The sequence below is a fragment of the Amblyraja radiata genome, chromosome 24 (assembly GCF_010909765.2).
Source record: "Amblyraja radiata isolate CabotCenter1 chromosome 24, sAmbRad1.1.pri, whole genome shotgun sequence".
Taxonomy (NCBI): domain Eukaryota; kingdom Metazoa; phylum Chordata; class Chondrichthyes; order Rajiformes; family Rajidae; genus Amblyraja; species Amblyraja radiata.
The window spans coordinates 33552561-33574577 of NC_045979.1; the positions used below are offsets into that span (position 1 = coordinate 33552561).

The following is a 22017-nucleotide window of genomic DNA, read 5'->3' on the forward strand; positions in this document are numbered from 1 at the left end:
AGAACACAACAGCACCAGCTCTCTTTGTTTTACAATTCCAGCATCTGCAGTTAATTTTCTTTTAATCTGAATCTCTGCCACAATTCTACAATACCAACATTCAAACACCTCATTAGTGCAACAGTATCACGATTAACAACTTTTTAACTTCCTTGTATAGAATAGTTGATGGTGATACTGTTGCACTAATGAGGTGTGTGAATTGCGGTATTGTAGAATTGTGTGTAGGGAGCGAATGGGAAAATGGAATAACATAGAACTAGTGTGACCGATGATCGCTAGTCGGTGTGGACTCGGTGGGCCGAAGGATCCGTTTCCATGTTGCATTTGTAAACTACAACTAAATATCCCGGTGAACATTTTCTGTAACCTCTCCAAACTTTTCACATCTTTTGTTTTATGAAGCGGCGACCAGAACTGTGCACCAGACTCCCACCTAACAAATGTTTGTGCGGATGCCAAAGTGGGGACATTAAGTCACTCACTGAGAAACCTACCTTCAGATACTTGGAGATGTACTTTAAATGTTGGTTCGCCAGGTGTAGTAATTCCACATCTGTACCATCCTGTATCTCCAGATTGAAGATCCTCCACAGTCACTGTAAATATTCCTCGTGCCGGGTTATCTGTGAATGACACTCTTCCGTTCTGTCCATGTTTCCCATTTGTTTCCACTACATGTGTACACTGGCGACTTATCTCTCGGCACCAGTATTTTGTTTGTGAGCGGTACACTGCTGCATAGTGACAATCGATTGTGATCGCTCTTCCCACAACCCCTCTTACTTCGCTCTCAGCCCACAGTGCACCTGAAACTGAAGGAAACACATTTAGTAAATTGAAGAGCAAAATTAGCCTTTCACAAACATATACATTATAGTATACATCAATGTGTACAGAGGAGTCCGCCCAATCATTTTCCTAACTCTGTTGAATTTTATCTTGATTGCGATGAGAGACAGATACTGTACACCGTCCCTCACCACCTGCACAGGTCGTTCCAAAGCGCTTCCCAGCCTGTTGCAATTGGAAGGCGCTGTCTAGGGAGTCTTGGTGAGTTGGTGCAGTGCATCGTGCAGATGGTGTAAACTGCTGCTGCTGTGCATCAACGGGGGAGGTTGAGGATGGGGTGTCTATCAAGCGCGATTCTGGGTCATGACAGACCAAGCACAAGTGTTCAGCAAAACTGTGGCCTAGGCCACTGCTTCTTAAACTGATGAATGGTTCACCCAAGGGTGAATGAGATTATTTTGGGGTGAATGAGTTAATTCATGTTTTTTTTTGCTCATGTGACAAAATAATTTATCTATAAAATTATACACAAGGGAGAATAAGATGAATATTACCCAAAAAACATAGGAAAATTTAGTAGAGGTTGAAGGAAATGTTGTGATAAAGACTCAAGTGTGAATGACACTGAAATAGTTTAAGATGCACTGGCCTTGGCTGCGCTTGTTCTCACTGATGTAAACCATCCACACTCTCTTCTGGACTTCCAATCTGACCGTCTCCACACCTACCGGGAGTTTCATTCCAAAATTATCTTTGACAAAAGTAAGGGTTATACTTGATGGAGTGACGGCCAAGTAGATTCCAAATTAATTTTGTGAGATTACTGGAGTTCCAGTGATTCTCACAAATTAACAGAGTTAAAATCATGAACATGATCATGAAATTGTACATAAGACAGGGCTAAAGAAGGGTTTCGGCCCGAAACGTGGCCTTCGCTCCATAGATGCTTCTGCACCCGCTGAGTTTCTCCAGCACTTTTGTCTACCATGAAATTGTACATCCCTATTTATAAATGATGATGGATCAAATATAATTAATTTGGTTGCATTCTCTGTCTCAAAGTGACTGTGAGATCTTAAACGGCCGCCAGAAAATCATTTTTAAGGCAGACGGCAGAAATTTGATGGAATGCTCTCAACCCGTTGTGATAAGTGCAGGTCTTTCTCTCCTTTCGAAGCTCAAAACTTCCCAGGTGAAAGCAACAGGCAATTATTTTCCAGTCCCCCAAACACTCCCGCATTTTACACCATGAGTGGCTGCAATGAACCCGTCTGCAAATACCTAGAAAGCCACGAACATCACCACAAGGTGAAAAGCAGCAGCTACAAGAACACGAGAGGAATTGTGAAACAGTATTCCTACGGGGAAATAACACTCACCTGTATTGTTCATTTCTGTCACATAACTGCACGTTCCTGCTCCTTTGAAGACTTTCACGTTGAGTATTTCACTGGATTTTGTCCCACGATTATTTGAGGCTGTGCAGTAATATTGACGGTGTTGACCTCCGAGGATTTCACAACTCAGATCCAGTTGATTGCCAGACAAGATCGTTGAACACCCATGCTCTTTCTTCTCACACCATGTGTAATGGATGGGAAGGGATCCACGGACAGACTCACACGACACTGACACCGAGCCTCCGAGACGTGAGGCATTTGCTGGTGACAGATATCTGAGCGCAGGAGCAGACACAGGTTCTGTGGGAACGGAGCAAACATTCAGTCACCTGTATGAACAGTTAAAAAACAAACACTTGCTAAATCTCAGCAGCCCTTTATCTCAGCCCGAACCGTCCGGTTGATATCTCACCGGCTCATCCACATCTCTGTGAGTGTGCGAAGCCCAGAAACTGAAGAAGGTTAGAGTTATAGAGAACCGAAAGATGCCCATCACAACAGCTCATTCATGCCGACCAACATGTCTTTCTAGGCCATTTCCATATGCCCACGTTTCTCCTTTATCACTCGCAATGATCCCAATCTACGCAAATGTCCAAAATGTATTTTAACTGCTATTATTCTAACTGCCTCAACAACTTCCTCTGGCATCAGGTTCCATATACCTATCACCCAATGTGTGGACAATGTTGTCCCTCAGAACAGAAGTTGGGATGTTACGTTTCTGTTGTACATATGTTGTGGAGGTCGAACGTGGGCGAATTGTGTTCAGCTTCGGCCACTCACCTGTACAAAACATGCCATTACAGTAAACGACACCTTACTATTCCCCCCTCTTGAAATAGTTCCCATTACCTCTGTCCTCCACTTTCTCATCCCACACATCGTGGGAAAATGAACATGCTTCTCGTGATTGATACATTTCTGTAAGTTCCTCGCTCAATCATTTCCACACCAAGGAATGAAGTCTGAGTTTGTCCAATCGCTCCCTGCGTCAATCACATCCTGTCCAGGCAGCGTCGCCCTAAAATCTTTCTGCACGCTGTCCACCTCAACGGCACTTTTCTTGGAGCTGAGGGACTAAAGCTGAACACAATTCGAAAAGTGTGGACTCAACATCTGCACGTCTGAAGCATATTATCTCAAATTATGTTCTGAATGTCCTCACTGATGAAGACCAGCGTGCCAAAATCCCTGGTGTTTAGCAATCGGGAAGTAGCGTAGGCCGAGGCAGGCTTAGCATTGACGGGGCAGAGGGAGAGAGAGGGCGCGGGGTAGGGAGGGAGTGACTGATCCCTGAGGTGGGGTCGGGGAGCGGGCTGACCTGCACCGGGAGGACTGAATGCTGTCTGTTGAGCTATGGGGACTGATTTCCTGTTTATGATTCTCCGGGTATTCAGACCGCGAGCAACACTTGTTTCTCACTGATCTGTTGGATTATCAGTTTGAGTCGGGATGCAAACCTCTGACAGGGTGACATTTCATACAGTTCAGAGGCAGGGGATTGTTCTGAGCATCCCACTTGAAGTGTGTGGCCGCTCAGTGGGACCGAGCCCGCACTGGGTGAGAGCAACATGAGTGGGGTTTCCCGACCCCCGCCCGCTCCCCGCAGGTCTCTACACTGCTGCGGAGTCTCGGGATATCGGTGCAGCCCTGACCCTTCACGGAGAAAACATGAATCAGGCATTTCAGTGGAGACGTCGTCAATCGCTGCGAAACGTACCGTCAGATACTCGGAGATGTACGATAAACATTGGATGGGCGGCAGATGTTGTAATTCCACATCTGTACCATCCTGTATCTCCAGTGTGAAGATCCTCCACAGTCACAGTAAATGTTCCTCGTGCCGGGTTATCTGTGATTGACACTCTTCCACTCCGTCCGTGTTGCCCATTTGTTTCCACTAATACTGTACATTGGAGACTCCTCCCACGGCACCAGTATTTTGTCTGTGAGCGGTACTCTGCTGCATAGTGACAATCGATTGTGATCGCTCTTCCCACAACGCCTCTTATATCCCCCTCTCCCCACACTGCATCTGAAACTGAGGGGAAACATTCAGATGGAGAGCAAATTAACTGTTTAATGGAAATAGATACATTTCGAAGATTACATGAAAGAAAACTTAAATAGTTCCATGATGTGTCATATTGCTTCACGGCCAATGTCTCCGGTCTGAAGTGCAGGCAGTGCTGTTATTGTACCAGTTGTGTCAGTGTTCTGTCCCCGGGTCAGTACAATTAGGGTTCACTTCCCACTCCAGATCCTTGAGCAGAAACTGGGCTGGGATCGCAGTGCGGTACTGAGGGAGCGCGGCAGTTTTGCAGGAGCAGCCTTTCAATAATCCCAGGCGGTGCCCGGCCTAGCACCCCACAGAAAGACCCCACTTTGCTATTTCATTGGCGGTGCCGCCGGCTGCGCTGCCAACATTCATCTCTCAACCGACACTGGGCCGGACCCGTGTTTAGACATTCACCGCCTTTACAACGCCCTGACTGAGGACAGAGGACGGACGGGTTACAATAAAGCAGGTCCCTTACTGGAGAGCGTTACGAACGTGAACACGTACACCGCCAGATTCTTCCCAGCTGTTATCAGGCATCTGAAACATCCTATCACATCCAGAGAGCAATGCTGAACTCCCGTCTAACTCTTTGATGACCCTCGGTCTACCCTTGATCGGAAATTGCTGGCTTTAACTTTCATTTTCATGTATCTATGCACTGTAGAGGATCGATTGTAATCATGTATTGTCTTTCAGCTGGATGGTGAGCATGCAAGAAAAAAGCTTTTCACTGTATCTCGGTCCATGTGACAATAAGCTAAACTGAATTGGGAGCCAAATGTCCCGCTGCTCATCGGGGACAGGTTCTATTCTCAATGTAAACTACCATCATGATGCAATTAGACCACGTGTCAACAGTGGTTGAACACGAACATAGTCTCGATATTCCAATGTGATTTCAGATCCATCACCATAATGCACTGAGTTTCATTTCCCCCATTACATGTCTGCACACACTTAACCATCTCTGCTGTGGAAAGGGTGCACGGGACCCCAACTAACATTGAACATTGGAATATCAACATCTGGCTTTCACTCACCGGGCAGCGAGGAGATGAGAAGAATGGGAATCCACATTGTTTTATCCATAGTGACAAGGCCAGCACTTTTCTGCCTGTCGCTCAGCTCTGAGCTCACAGATACAACCGCATCTCTCAAATAGCAATGAGGAAGAAGGGAACAGGAAGTCACATCGTGAACCACAGCGAGCCAGCAGCAGCTCGACACGTTGGGTCAGATGATCACAGAGTCATACGTCACGGAAACAGACCCTTCTCCCCAACGCATGAGACCAATGTGCTCATCTAAGTTAGTCAAATTTGCCCACATTCGACCCATATCTCTCCAAACCTTCCCTATCCATGGACCTGTCCAAGTGTTTGTTACATGTTGTTATTGCAGCTGCTTCAACCTCTTCGTCAAGCGCGATGTATCCGTAAGGATGGAGCGGTTATCTCTGTACTCAGTGTCTGTTAACACTGAACAGTGGTGAAAATATTGATAGACAAAACAATGCAGGAGCAACTCTGCGGGCCAGGCAGCACCTCTGGAGAAAAAGGATAGGTGATGTATCGGGTCGGGACCCCTCATGTAAACAATGAGACGTTGGTTAAAATATGACATTTAGAAGAATAGAAACGTCTAACGTGTGTACACTTCCGGATTATTTACTCTTGTTGATTTTGTAAGTGGACCGGCAGATCAAAAATATAATCATTGGAACTTTTGTTGTGGCATATTACTGTTGACATGGGGCAAAACAGGAAGTTGGCGTTAGGAAGTAGGTGCTTTTCACCTGAAATCAGCTGAGGTTAATTGGAGTTTGACTCTCTCCTCTCTCCTTCAACTCTTCAATTCAACTTTGAAACACTATTGTCATGAGATCCATGTTTTGAAAATGAAACATTCTAGTGGACTGTGACGAGGTTTGTCTACAATTACCTCAGGATGGAGATCAGCTGGGAAAGCGGGATGTGGAATGTAACTGACATGTGTAATGTAACTCAAACAAGGGCGAAGTGATACACTTAGTGAAGTTAAAGCAAGGTAGAATATGCACGGTGAATAGAATTGTTAACTTGTCTTCTTCGCAATACAGAGCTAATAAATTATCCGAGTTGTGTTCATGTACATTCCATGGGCTCATTTTGTACATCTGCTTGCAAAGATTTCATTCTGTAGGCAACTAGTTGCATTATAATATGACCTAATATCTGGGCTATCGTTCTGGGTGTGTTACTTTCAGGGGAACAGTGCAGTTTATTCGGGTTGTGTACATCAATAGCATTGTTGTGCATCACGTGGTATGGGTGTAACACACTGATGTGTCCGCCACTGATGTTAGCTGAGCGTTGGCGACCATCAGTAAAATATCTTTTATAATGAGCTATTTCCTGTTTACTTGCCCAACTAAAAACACTGCAGAGAGGAACCGACGATGCAGCAAAACAATTTAATTCTGTCTTCATTCGCCTTTGACCCACGACTTCTGCAAACACTTCTCAACAAAGTGTTTGGAAGGGTAAGGTGTGAAAACAAGTGATCAAAGGTGACAATGCTAAAGGAAAATGTAGAATGGACCATTGCCAGTCGAAGGCAAGGTGCCAACGAGGCACACAATCAGTGAAATGTCATCAGGAAGACAGTGAAACTAATTGGAGAACTAGGACGGGGTGGGATGGAGACAGGGGTAAAGCAAGGTTTACTTCAAGTTTGAGAAGTCAATATTCAAACCGTTGGGTTGTAAGCTGCCCAAGCGAAATATGAGGCGCTGTTCCTCCAATTTGCGTTGGCCTCTCATTGACATTGTAGGAGGTTCAGGACAGAAAGATCAGTGTGGGTATGAGAGGGGGAGTCAAAGTGTTTAGCAATCATTAAGTAGCGTAGGCCCAGGCAGATTGAGCGGAGTTGTTCAGCGAAACGATCGCCGAGTCTGCGCAAGGTTTCCCCGATATATAGTAGTTCACACATGGAACAGCGGATATAGTAGATGAGGTTGGAGGAGATGCAAGTGGACTTCTGACTCCCGCGAAAAGACTGTTGGGATACTTGTGCGGAGTAGAGAGGGATGGTGTAGGGACAGGCGTTGCATCTCCTGCAATTGCAGTGGAAGGTTCCTGGGGAAGGGGTGGTTTGTTTGGGAAAGGCCAGGGAGTTGACCAGGCAGTTACGGAGGGAACGGTCTCTTCGGAAAGCAGAAAGCAGTGGAGATGGAAAGATGTGGCTAGTGGTGGGATTCCGTTAGAGGTGGCGAACATGTCGGGGGATTATGTGCTGTGTGCGACGGCTGATGGGGCGAAAGATGAGTTTATTCTCCTTACCACCAGGGAAATGTCCAAGTGGAGAAGCTGGCTGGCTGCCGGACGGAGGGTGGACAGCGACTGCTTGGGGTGGGGGCGCTTGTCGGGGCAGAGGGAGAGAGAGAGAGAGAGAGTAGGGTGGGGAGTGAGTGACTGATCCCTGAAGTAGGGGTGGGAAGCGGGTTGCCCTGCCCCGGGTGGACTGACCGCAGTCTGTTGAGCTCTGGGGACGGATTCCCTGTTTATGTATCTCTGGGTATTCAGAGCGTGAGCACTACTTGTTTCTCATAGATAATTAGTTTGACTGCGAATGCAAACCTCTGAGAGGGTGACCTTTCATGCTGCTCAGAAGGCCTGTGATAACCATCCTTCTATTATTCAAAACAATCTCCCATGCATTAGTCTTTCATCACACCGTCTCATCCCATCTGTTTCTGAAATGCATTTCCAGTGTGTTGGCTGTTCCAAAGGTCTCTCGTGTAAATTATCATCTTCCTCCCATCAACAGTTTAAGACCATCCAAATATCAGAATGCACACTAAACTGCACTCTGTAAACTCATTTATAGAGCGATACAGCATGGAAAAGGCCGTTCGGACCACCGAGACCACACTGACTACTTTCGCATCCACTCCCTACACACGAGGGTAAATTTACAGAGGGCCAATTAACCTACAAACCCACACGTCTTTGGGATGTGGGGGGAAATCCGCGCTGCCGGAAGAAACGATCATGGTCACAGGGAGAACGTGCTAACTCCACGCAGACAGCACTCGATGTCAGGATCGAACCCAGGACTCGGATGCTGTGAGGCAGCGCCTCTACCTGCTGTGCCGATGTGTGATTGTCTGACATATCCTTCAATTTACCTTGCAGGCAAGAACAAGCATTGAACCCTGGTAAGCAGCATGGGAGCTGCATGCTTGCAACCTGGCAAGCAAACTGCAGAGTTAAGTCTATGGTACTTCCTCCCCGATGGGTTTGCAAGCCGACTGTGAACATTCTTCTTTGTGTGTTGGTGGGAAGGGATCCCCAGTCAGATCCGATTTGCGTTGCGTTGTGTTGCACAACCACAGAGCTACACAGGGCAGCTGTGCTATGGACAAAACTGTAATCCATCTATTTCTGGAGTGTGCAATTGGCAAGAAAACATTATTGACACAGCATGGAAACAGGCACTTCGGCCCATCGAGACCGTACCAACCACTGTTCACCCCGTATACAATTTACTGTGCAAATGAACCTACAAACCTGTGCGGCTTTGGAGTATGGGAGGAAACCGGAGCACCCAGAGAAACCCCATGCGGATACAAGGAGAACGTACAAACTCCATATAGACAGCAGCCGAGGTCACCAACGAACCTGGGTCTCAAGCGCTGTAAGACAGCAACTCTACCGCTGTGCCACTGTGTTCTACCTGAAACCCACTGACCTGCCAGGGCAAGGTGCTCTCCCTGAGCTAACATTCTTATACTCTACATGTTCTTACTGAATACTTGAGAACCAGTCGACATAGCTTGAGAACCAGAGGAAATTGGATTAGGGTGAGGGAGAAAGATTTAATAGGTACCGAATGGAAGCTGGACTGGATAGGCTTGGAGTGAAATGGGCCAAATGTCTTTAGTCAGAGGGTGGTGAGTTTGTGGAATTTATTTCAACAGACAACTGTGGAAGCCAATTCGATGGATATTTTTTAGGCAGAGATTGACAGATTCATGATTAGTGTGGGGGTCAGGGGTTATGGGATGAGGGCAGGTGAATGGGAGTTGTTAGGGGAAGATAGATCAGCCACGATTTAATGGCCGAGTAGAGTTGATGTGCCGAAAGGCCTAATTCTGCACTTAGAACTTATGAACCTATGAACATTGTTTGTTTGTGGGGTTCTGCTGCAGTCATATTCTGAGAAAAGTAAGACCAGTCTGAAGTAGATTCCTGGCCTGAAATGTCACGCCCATCTCCTTTCAGAGATGCTGCTTGACCCACTGAAGTGTTTTTTTTGTTTTGCTCCACTGCTCATATTAACAGGAAGCAAGTTGCCCACAGCAAGATGCAGCTCACACATTTGACTCAGACCACAACATTTATTTCCATAGCTCATTGGCCTTTGATGTTTTTGTACATTGACTGGAAATGTGTTCAAAACATATAAATGTGTATTGTAGAGTGAACAAATTAATGAACAAATATCTCAGGCTCCATTAGGTCCCTCATAACTACACAATGCATTAAACTCATAGCTTATCCTTTATCATGTCAGTATCCAGTACTAGTTCTATTTCCATAGATCCCGTAATATCTAAGAAACATTTATTCCCAGGCTAGATTGTATTTGAGTCATAGAGTCATACAACAGACAAACAGGCCCTTCGGCCCAACTTACCCCTCCTCACTGTGTCTGGACAATTGAGCCAAGGAAAACCTCATCCCTTCACCTGCACTCTCCTGCTCTGTAAGAACTTTGTATATTCCGAAGAGAGTACCTCCAGAGTTGAGACGAGGTCCTGTAGCAATGCTGCTAAGACCAGAATTTCCAATCGAACTTTCTTCTGCTACAGAAATTGCCTTTTTTTTGTGGGGGGTTTCTGTGGACATGTCAGTTGAATTTTCTTGGTTTCGTATCTCACCCAGAAATGTACAGTTCAGGCAGTGATGTATTCTACCCGTTGGCACTGAGGTGCTCGTAGGTCACGTGCTCATGTACTGGTGAGGAACGTTGTAGGCGGGAACATTTCGCCTGGACTCCAACAGACGGAGAACAAATTTCAGAACAAATTAATTTTATTACAAATTGGCCAACTTTGGTTACACATGTCCTTGGGCAGATGCCCTCAGATATAAAGCATTCAGTGCCTTTTACACAACCACATGTACATTACCTTCCTCCCCTACTGTAGATGACATATGCATGTGACCCTTAATATAGTTACCTCATCACTACTAACCACTCCCCATATCACAAGTATAATTACAACCTCCCCACCCACATATCGCTCTCTAGTTTCCGTGACAGACCACGTACAGCTAGTGCTCTCTGTAATGCCACAGTATGAATGTAATAAAGAAGGAAAGTCACAGTGTGTCGATAACACTTCTTTACATGGTGTCAAAACTCTTACCCCTTGCGCCTCATGTTTATCGGTTTTTTTAAATTTAATTTTGCCCCAGTTTTCTGTTACCCCCTCCTTGTTTCCTTGTTATGGCCAATTCTTGCCGCAAACCCGATGTGCTCGTTTTCGATGCAGACATTGCCCATCGATGGGATGTCTTTAAACGTGACTTCGACCACTATGTCACAATCGCTCATCCTGCCGTTACTCCAGCCGTCCAAGCTTCTCTACTCCTTAACCTGGCTGGTCCCGATGCCCTCGCTCGGTCAGACTTCTTCGTCTACGATGTGGGTGAATCTGTTCGGGACCCGGTATGTTTATTGGCTAAGTTTACCGCGATTTGCGACATTCCAACTAATTGCATTTTAGGACGTTTCAAACTGTTCGGGCGGCGTCAGCGCCCTGGTGAATCTGCTGAGAACTATGTTGCTGCGCTGCGACACCTGGCCAGACGGTGCCGCCTTGAGACGCTGACCCCCGAGGAGCTGACCAGGGACATTCTGGTTTACGGTCTCCGCGATGAAAAGCTAAGGACTGAACTTTTGCGCAAGCCCGACCCGTCTTTCAACGAGGCTATGCATGCCTGCCGTTTAGCCGAAGCCGTCACTACGGCAGTGTCACCGGCTGATCAGGACATTAACTTTGCCAGCGTTACCCGCCCTCGACAGAACCCTACCCCGCCACGACCCCCGAGGTCCGGCACTGCTCCCGGGGGACGTTCCCAGCAAAGGTGCCCCAATTGTAACTTTGCCACTCATCAGTACAATGTATGCCCTGCTTTGGGCAAAACGTGCAATTACTGCAAGAAACTCAACCATTTTTCTGCTGCCTGCCGTTCCCGTGGGAAGCCACATGCTGCTCCAAGGCGTATGTTAAACAACTTGGAGCAAACTGATAGCGAGCTGGGTTCCCAGTACCAACTCGACGACTTCCCTGTATCTGAATCTGGGTCCTCTCAGGGGGAGACCAGCATTTTTTCTGTGTTGGATGCACCTGCAGTGATAACAGACCCTTCAGTTCATGTAACTGTGAATAACTCGACCTTCACCGCTAAGTTAGATACCGGAGCTGTTGCGAATGTTGTCAACAGGCCTCTTCAAAAAGATTAGGACTAATGAGCAAGTTACTGCTGATCGCTCCACTTTGCATGCATACGGGGGAGGGGTGCTTGTTCCTGTGGGAAAGGCAACTCTGCGCTGCAAGATACTGGACACCTCTCGGCCCCTCACTTTCTATCTTCTCGATTCCAACTGCATTACCCTGTTGGGCAACCAAGCATGCCAGGACCTGGGCCTGATCTCTTTCCACCGTAACATCCACAAGGTGCAAGCCCTAATGGACCCGTTGGCTGAATATCCTGACCGCTTTGATGGCGAGCTGGACAAGCTGCCCTGCAACTACAAGATTGTCGTCGACCGCAAGGTCGTGCTAGTGGTCCGTGCGCCACACCGTGTCTCCTTCGCCATGAGGGACAAAGTAGAATCGACGCTGCACAGCATGGTAAAAATGGGCATCCTAAAGGCGGTCAGCGAACCCATCAAGTGCGTCTCCACCATGGTTGTTGCCGCGAAAAAGGACAAAAGCGAAATACGCATTTGCATCAACCCCAAAGACCTAAACCATGCCATCAAACGCCCGCATTACCCCATGAGAACAGTAGAGGACGTCGCTGCACAGGTTGGTCCGGCCACAATCTTTTCTGTCCTCGATGCCAAGAGCTCCTTCTGGCAGATACCGCTTGACGAGCATTCCTCCAACCTGACAACTTTCAGCACCCCCTTCGGCAGATTTAAGTTCCTCCGAATGCCATTCGGAATCAACTCTGCCAGCGAGGTGTTCCAACGGACAATGGAGCAACTGTTTGCCGGTCTACCGTGTGCCATCATCGTTGACGACATCCTGGTCTACGGTAAGGATGCCGCTGAGCACGATTTCAACCTCCGCCAAGTCCTAGACCGGGCCCGGAAGAGCAACTTGAAACTCAACCCCAAGAAATGCCGATTCCGCGTCCACGAGGTCACATATGTTGGACATGTATTCACAGCCTCGGGGCTGAAACCCGACACACAGAAAACGACTACCATCTCCGAGATGTCATCACCCACTGATGTGCCCAGCCTGCAACGTTTCCTGGGCATGGTAAACTACCTGGGGAAGTTCATCCCCGACCCCAGCGAGCTGAGTGCACCCCTGAGGGATTTGATAAAGAAGGACACGGCCTGGGCTTGGTTCCCTCAACACCAAAAATCTTTTGACATCCTTAGGTCCAAGCTGATCAGTACCCCCACACTTAAATGTTTTGACCTGCAACGTCCCATTATTATCACCTGCGACGCCTCTCAGTTCGGGTTCGGTGCCGCTTGCCTGCAGCTCCATGACGGCCTGCAACTGCCAGTCTCCTACTCGTCCCGTACCATGACCCCTGCCGAACAGCACTACGCACAGGTCGAGAAGGAGCTACTGGCCGTGGTGTTTGCCTGCTCCAAATTCGAGGACTATATACTCTGCAACACTTTCACCATTGAGACAGATCACCAGCCGCTTGTCACCATCCTCAACAAGTCGATCCATGTTGTCTCATCCCGCCTGCAACGCATGATGCTGCAGCTCCAGCGTTTCACTTTCAAAGTCGTTTTCCGGAAAGGCAAAGACATGTTCGTGGCCGAAACGCTATCCCGCGCCCCGTTAACATCCACCGATCGCCACCCCCTATGAAATGTCTGACCTGATGGTGCTCAATGTCAATATTGTCCCTTCACAGCAGATGAAGTCCCTGGTCAATCACACTGCCGATGATCCTGCCCTGCAACAGCTTGCTGCCATCATCCAGCAGGGCTGGCCCGACCGTCGTTCCGCTCTGCCGGCTGGCGCCGTGCCCTACTTCCTGGTCCGTGATGAGCTCGTACTCCACGACGGCGTGGTTGTGAAAGGACACAAGGTTGTTGTGCCTGCTGCTCTGCACGACCACTATTTTCAGGCCACTCATAACGGTCATCCTGGGGCCGAAGCCACCTTGTCTCACGCCCAGAGCCAGTTCTACTGGCCTGGTATGGCTCAATACATCCGGGAGAGGGTCTCTTCATGTTCCACCTGCAACAGCCTCGCCCCCCACCAGCAACGACAGCCGCTTCTGCAGCAGGCTGCACCCGAACTGCCCTGGATGGCGGTTGCCACTGACATTTTCGAGTGGCGAGGCAAACACTTCCTGGTACTAGTCGACTCCTACTCCAACTGGTTCGAGGTTGACCAGCTGCATTCCCTCACCTCTTCGGCCGTTGTCGAAAAGCTGCGCCGCCATTTCTCTACCTTTGGCACCCCGGCCAGCCTGCAGTCGGACAACGGCAGCCAATTCACGAGCTCCGAGTTTCGGGCTTTCGCAACCAGCTGGAACTTCCGCGACTACATCAGCAGCCCTGAGTACCCGCAAAGCAACGGTCTGGCCGAGCGCGCCGTTCGCAGTGCAAAGAACTTACTGGAACAATGTCGTTTGTTTAACTCTGATTTCTTTCCAACCCTGCTCAACCTTCGCAACATATCCCGTGACCCTGCCATGGGCTCCCCTGCTCAGCGGCTCATGTCTCGCACTACCAGACCACCGATCCCGGTAGCCCAGCGCTCACTCGTCCCCTCTGTCCCCAAGCCTGCTGCTGTTCAGGAGCGCATTGCCCTTAAGCGCGATGTGCAGAAACGCTCCCATGACAAGTCCTGCCGCCTCCTGCTGCGCCTTTTCCCCGGTCAAGTTGTCCGCATGCAGACCCCCACCGGTCACTCCCGGCTCGCTACCGTAGTCGCCACTGCTGGGTCGCCTCGGTCCTATCTTGTCGACCATGCAGGAACCATCTACCGCCGGTCCCGCTAACATCTGCGGCTTGTCAACGAGCCGCGACCACCACCCGCAGATCCCTTTGCTCCCCCGCTGAAATTTCAGCCTCCAGGCGATGCTCGGCCCATCGCTCCTCGCATGCCACGGTCTCTACCCTCACAGCTCTATCCGTCCGATCCTCCTCCGGTTCACCCTCCCTCAACTGCCCGCGCGCAGTCCTCTGCGAGTCCCGCATCCCCTCATGCCCTTCTGCCATTGTCTTCTCCGTCCCCGCCCGGCTCACCTGTTCCAGTGCAGCCGTCTGCACCTGTCGCCGTACTGCCCCCACTTGTTCCTGCAGGGAGGGGAGATGGCGAGATGCGAAACCGGTCGGGACGTGTTGTCAAGCCGCCTGTCCGCTATGGCGATTTTGCTTAACCAATTCTACTCATTTGATTGTCAGCGCATGAGACGTGGTCGCCCTGTCACTACTTTGTTTGTCTTTCGTTTCCAAGGGGAAGGATGTAGATGACATATGCATGTGACCCTTAATATAGTTACCTCATCACTACTAATCACTCCCCATATCACAAGTATAATTACAACCTCCCCACCCACATATCGCTCTCTAGTTTCCGTGACAGACCACGTACAGCTAGTGCTCTCTGTAATGCCACAGTATGAATGTAATAAAGAAGTAAAGTCACAGTGTGTCGATAACACTTCTTTACACCTACCTTAACCTTGCATTCTCAGTGAGTACAAAAGATGGAGGAATTCGTGTACATTACTCTGTTGTGCTGCTGCAAGTATATACTGTATGACAATAAAACTCTCTTGACTCAATTCTTGCACTCTAATAGGCTATACAAGCTATGAATAGTTCTGCAGTTCCACGCTACATTACTCCCCTCCCTCTCCCCATTTCACCTTGGCTGTGCAGTATCTAGGGATGGTCTCATGTAAAATCATTTTATTTGCAACTGGTCATTGTGGCAGATAAAATCCAGTCTTGACCATGTTTCATTGAGGCCACTTATCCGGGCTCGAGGATCATTTTACGTCTTGAGCTTATGTGCCTTAGCCCACTATCCACTTAAACCCATTTTCGTGCTTGATCCATTCCCCTTTTACGGACTTGACCCCACAATATTTTGGCACTGAGACAATGGATTGTGGTGTTCTGAGGCTGACCCTTGCAAGGAATGATGATGGGAGGGTTGGGGAACTTGTGGGTGGGTATTATAGGAATGGGAAGCAGTGCCATTTTATCATTTGTATGCATGATCTAGGCTCATTCATTATACTAGCGGATGAAAGAGAATGGCGATGGGAGTGGAATTCATAAGGTCATTCGTAATAGGAGCAGACAATTTGGCCCATCAAGGCTACTCCACCATTCAATCATCGCTGATCTACCTCTCCCTCCTAACACCACTCTCCTGCCTTCTCCCCATCACCCCCGACACCTGATGAATTGAACACAGCCGCTCAGAAAGAGCTGCACAAAGTATAGCAATAAAAAGATGCTGGTTTATACCAAAGACGAACCCAAAATGCTGGAGGATCTCAGATGGTCAAGAAACATCTCTGGCGAAAATGGATTGGTATCATTTTGGGTCAGGACCTTTCTACAGACCATCCGAAGATGGCTCCCAACCTCAAAGGCCACCAGTCCATTTTCTCCAGAGATGCTGCCTGACCTGCTGAGTTACCCCAGCAAAGTAGAAAGCAGATTAAAGCAGTGTCCTCTGAACAGAGTGGTAAAGCAATTACAGCCCAAAACTCACACCGAATTAAAAATCTCTCCTAAGAATCAACAGATGCATAGATCGACTAAGGGTTCTCTGGAGTCACAGTAGAGTGGGGTTTCCGAATGCCCTTTGGGCAGTTGCGATGAAAATTGTCATTTTCGTAGACGACAGCGATTTCAGCCGCATGGTGCCTTGATCTCGACTTCCTTTGACAATTCACCACTGCATGCGTGATTCCACTCTCATTGGTTTCCAAATGCTCAGCTGCCCTGATGTTTCCAAGTTGCTGCAGATTTGCATAAATGTGGTTCCCTTCCAACACTGCCATTTCCTAAAATGTAACAAAATCCAATTTTATAACCTAATAGATTTGAAAGGTCCTCAACAGATGTCTATTACAAAATAGGTCTCAAACTGTTCAGTATACAGACAAGCCATTGCGGCTGTTTACAACACAAAGCTGGCGCAGCACGGTGGAGTTGCTGCCTGACAGCGCCTACAACAGGTTTGTAGGTTAAATGGTTTGGCATAATTGCAAATTTCCCCTAGTGTGTGTAGGATAGTGTTAGTGTGCAGGGTTCTCCGGTCGGCGTGGACTCAGTGGGCCGTAGGGCCTGTTTCTGCACTGGATCTCTTATCTGGAGAGGACTGGTGTTGCTAAATGGCCTGTGTAACACAGACAATTCAATGTTATATATTCTTCATCACTCAGAGAATTTATATTTCACATTTTTACCTGGGTTTCATTGTTGGCTTCACCGTGTGATGTATTGCACTTGGATTCTGGAAAATATGTTGTCGATAGAGCCATATCAGGAACAGGTTTAACCATCATTCATTCATATATTTCATATTTTTGTTCTATGTACCTTCTAGATCTCTTGTTTCCACTTCCCCTGACTCTCAGTCTGAAGAAGGGTCGCGACTCGAAACGTTACCCATTCCTTTTCTGCAGAGATGCACCCGGATCCGCTGAATTGCTTGAACATTTTGTGTTGATCTTCAGTGTAAACCAGCATCTGCAGTTCCTTCCAACACACTGAAACATCTACGTGTTATGTGCAAGACCTTATATTTTAGAGTACCCCAAAAGTACTGCAGTATATTTGCACGAACGGAGTAAGTGTCTGCCCTGTTGTTCAGGTTGCTGTACGTAATGTTCCGAATGGATCATATTCCCTGTGCTCTACCCATCCCTCCTAACAGATGCCTAAACCTACATGATCTCCCGGTTGCTCAATACTTTATCTACCCCTCCCATTCCCACACTAACCTTTCGATCCTGGGCCTCCTCCGTTGTCAGAGTGAAGCCCAGCACAAATTGGAGGAACAGCACCTCATATTTCGCTTGAGCAGCTTACACCTCAGCGGTATGAACATTGACTTCTCTAACTTCAAGTAGCCATAGCTTTCCATTTCTCTCCATCCCCTCCCCATTCCCAGTTCTTTGACTAGTCTTACTGTCTCCGACTACATTTTATCTGTGTACCGCCCACTCCCCTGACATCAGTCTGAAAAAGAGGCTTGACCCGAAACATCACACATTCTTTCTCTCCAGAGATGCTGCATGTTCCGCTGGGTTACACCAGCATTTTGTGTCTATCGTCCTAACCTTACCTGCTCCAGCAGGTTTTCATGTTCATAAGTGATAGGAGCAGAATTATGCTATTAGGCCCATCCATCTACTCCGCCATTCAATCATGGCTGGTCTATCTCTCCCTCCTAACCTCTTTCTCCTGCCTTCTCTCCACAATCCAGGACACCTGGTCTAATCTAGAACATATCTTTCCATCTATGCCTGAAAAATATTTTTTGATGGCCTCCATGACATTCTGTGGCAATCATTCCACAGATTCATAACTCTCTGACTAAAGAAATTCTTCCTCATCTCCATCCTAAAGGAATGCCCTTTAATTCTGAGGTTATGACCTCTGGTCCTAGGCTCTCCCACTAGTGCAATCATCCACTCTACATCCACTACATCCAGGCCTTTCGCTATTTGATGTTTCAATGAGATTCCTCCCTCTTTTCCCTCTTTCCCTGTTGTATGATGGGTCTTGGATCTGAAATGTTTAACTGTTTACTTTCCACTGATGCTCTCTGACTGAGAAACAGCTCAGTGAACTTTCAAGTTTTCATCGGCGGTGGAGATAGTTGGCAGCTTCAAGTTCATGGGCGTTCGCATCTTGGATTACCTGTCCAAGCTAGACCTGCCCTGCCTCAACTACCTCCTTTGGCAGCTCCTGCCATATACCCACCGCCCTCTGTGTGAGGCAGGTATGTTGTACGTTGTCTATGTCCCTGTGAGGCTGCAGGTGTGATCTTCATTTTAACAGTACTTCAACGTGCTTGTGCATGTGACAATAAACACGACTTTTAACCCGATTTGAAATACAACAGCTAATCACACAAAGCATATTCTAACAGCTGAGAGGATGAGAGTATGTATGTAAATATTACTTCTACCTAGCCTCTTAGTTCTCACGCATCTCTGCCATTTCACACCCAGACAGTTTCTGTACAATGATGTTCAAAGAACAGTTTTTGTCACCGAGTCACCATGATAGCATCAAACATGATAACATTATTGATCATTCATGCTTCCTCCTACATTTTATTACTTTAATGCAGGGCATTTGTTGATTAGAACAGAATTAAATCTCTTGACATTCTGCAAGGAACTGAGACATGTATTGTGAAATTATTTAAGATAAATCAGAAACTCACCCTTGGTTTTACGCTTTTGGTAACAAATGAAGGTAATGATGAGAATCAGGAGAAGCACAGTGACACCAGAAGCAACTATATAAGTGATCCTGTTGGACAGAGAAAAGGGAAGGGTGAGACATGGCTCATCATTGATTCTTGGACTTCAGTAAAGAACAAAAGTCAAGCATTTACATGGCACCTTTCATGATGTTTTATGAATTGTGCAGCAAAGGAAATGAAGTGTAGAGTCTGTTTCGTTGGGTAATGCAGCAGCTAATCTGCTCACAGTAAGGTGACATTGACCAACGATCGTGAAACTGGTTGAAGAGTAATTGGGTCCAACCATTAACGATCCCTCCCTCCTCCTTCACAAACAATGCATGGGAACTGTTACACTTTAATAGCAGTGATTAGTTTAGGTTAATTCAGCTGAGTTTGGTTTAGTTTAGTTCAGTTTAGATTAATTTAGTTTAGTTTAGAGATACAGCATGGAAACAGGCCTTTCGGACCACCAAATCTGCGTCAACCTGCAATCTCATTACACTAGATCTACCCGAAACATTAGAGTCAATTTACAGAGGCCAATTAACCTACAAACCTGCACGTCTTTGGAACGTGGGAGAAAACTAGAACACATGGAGAAAACTGGAGAAAACCCACGTGGTCACTGAGAGAACGAACAAACTCTGTACAGGCAGCAACCGTGGTCAGGATCGAACACAAGTCTCTGGGTCAGTAAGGCAGCAACTCTACCGCTGTGCTACCATGCCACTGTTATTGAAGTTTTCCATATCTGACAGCCAGCATGCTGCCCCCCCCCCCACCCCCCATCCCCCCACTTTTCCCTCAGTACTGCAGTGGTGTGGTATCTGAGTGATTTATCCAAATATTTGCAGCTATCCTTGAAACCACCACTTTGTGAACATGGTTCTGCAACCCTGTTCCAATCTCGGTGGAGAAAACACTATGCCAAAGAGAAAACAATGCACTTGGTTCACAACAAATGAATGAATGAATGAATAGGTTGTTTGGTCAAGTATTCACATACAAGGAATCTGCCTTGGTGCTCTGCCCGCAAGTGACAACATGACATACAGTGAAGTTAAGAATGATACATAAAACATTAAACATTAATAATAAAACATTAATCTCACCCCAATGCCATTTACAACTCCATCTCCACCTCCCCCAACATTGGGTTTGGACAGTGACTGTTCGCTTAGAGCTGTCTGGAATATGGAACATCTTCAACATATCCAGAAGGCGGCTCACCATGACCATCTCAAGGTCAGCAGTGTGACCTAACGTGTCTACCACCCAGGGTCTCGTCTTATGTGGAAACACTTCCTGCTGTTGGAGTGACTGACATAGAGACTTTGACTAACTCTACAATGTGTTGCCATATGTGATGTCAAAGGTGGTGTTTTTTGTAATCTTTTTATTTGAATTTCACAGCAATTTGCATACATACAATGATAACAGACAGTGACAGTCAAGGCATAATTGTGCAACAGTATGTAAGCGACCTTCAAAGCCCTTACCCTTACCCACCTTCAACCCACCCGAATCAGGTCGGAACCAAACGGGGGCATACAACACTCACATACGTACACATCCACACTAATATGGTAAGATAAACGAAACAAAAAGTACTAAAGATTTTTTAAAAAAAATAAATAAATAAATAAATAAATTATGGGTTTTTTAGCCCATAATTCACTAGGCATTTTCCTATCAGTACCACACCAGAGGAGGTCACAGCAAGGCAAAGCAACAATACTTGGGGTTGGCAACTATACTCATCTCACACAATGGGATGAGGTTAGTAATGGAGAAGTCATGGTGAATTCCGCAGGGAACGCCCTCTGAAGGGTAACATAGAAACATAGAAACATAGAAAATAGGTGCAGGAGTAGGCCATTCGGCCCTTCGAGCCTGCACCGCCATTCAATATGATCATGGATGATCATCCAACTCAGTATCCTGTACCTGCCTTCTCTCCATAACCCCTGATACCTTTAGCCACAAGGGCCACATCTAACTCCCTCTTAAATATAGCCAATGAACTGGCCTCAACTACCTCTGTGGCAGAGAATTCCAGAGATTCACCACTCTCTGTGTGAAAAATGTTTTTCTCATCTCGGTCCTAAAAGATTTCCCCCTTATCCTTTAACTATGACCCCTTGTTCTGGACTTCCCCAACATCGGGAACAATCTTCCTGCATCTAGCCTGCCCAATCCCTTAAGAATTTTGTAAGTTTCTATATGATACCCCCTCAATCTTCTAAATTCTAGCGAGTACAAGCCGAGTCTATCCAGTCTTTCTTCATATGAAAGTCCTGACATCCCAGGAATCAGTCTGGTGAACCTTCTCTGTACTCTCTCTATGGCAAGAATGTCTTTCCTCAGATTAGGAGACCAAAACTGTACGCAATACTCCAGGTGTGGTCTCACCAAGACCCTGTACAACTGCAGTAGAACCTCCCTGCTCCTATACTCAAATCGTTTTGCAATGAATGCTAACATACCATTCCCTTTCTTCACTGCCTGCTGCACCTGCATGCCTACTTTCAATGACTGATGTACCATGGCACCCAGGTCTCGTTGCATCTCCCCTTTTCCTAATCGGCCACCATTCAGATAACAGTCTACTTTCCTGTTTTTGCCACCAAAGTGGATAACCTCACATGTATCCACATTTTACTGCATCTGCCATGCATCTGCCCACTCACCCAGCCTATCCAAGGCACCTTGCAGCCTCCTAGCATCCTCCTCACAGCTAACACTACCCCCCAGCTTCATGTCATCCGCAAACTTGGAGATGTTGCATTCAATTCCCTTGTCCAAAACATTAATATATATTGTAAATAGCTGGGGTCCCAGCACTGAGCCTTGCGGTACCCCACTAGGTACTGCCTGCCATTCTGAAAAGGACCCGTTTACTCCTACTCTTTGCTTCCTGTCTGCCAGTCAGTTCTCTATCTACATCAATACTTAACCCCCAATACTGTGTGCTTTAAGTTTGTATACTAATCTGTTATGTGGGGCCTTGTCGAAAGCCTTCTGAAAGTCAAGATATAACACATCCA

General features: G+C 47.1%; 1 protein-coding gene across 1 annotated transcript in view; it reads right to left on the reverse strand.

The window, feature by feature from the left end:
• LOC116986997 overlaps positions 1-22017 on the reverse strand; it is a 114330-nt gene that overhangs the window by 80611 nt on the left and 11702 nt on the right. Inside the window, exons 4-6 of the mRNA XM_033042880.1 lie at positions 3916-4236; positions 2172-2492; positions 498-815 (exon numbers count right to left, since the gene is read on the reverse strand). Coding sequence (XP_032898771.1) covers positions 498-815; positions 2172-2492; positions 3916-4236 — 960 coding nt within the window. The remainder of the gene's footprint in view (positions 1-497; positions 816-2171; positions 2493-3915; positions 4237-22017) is intronic.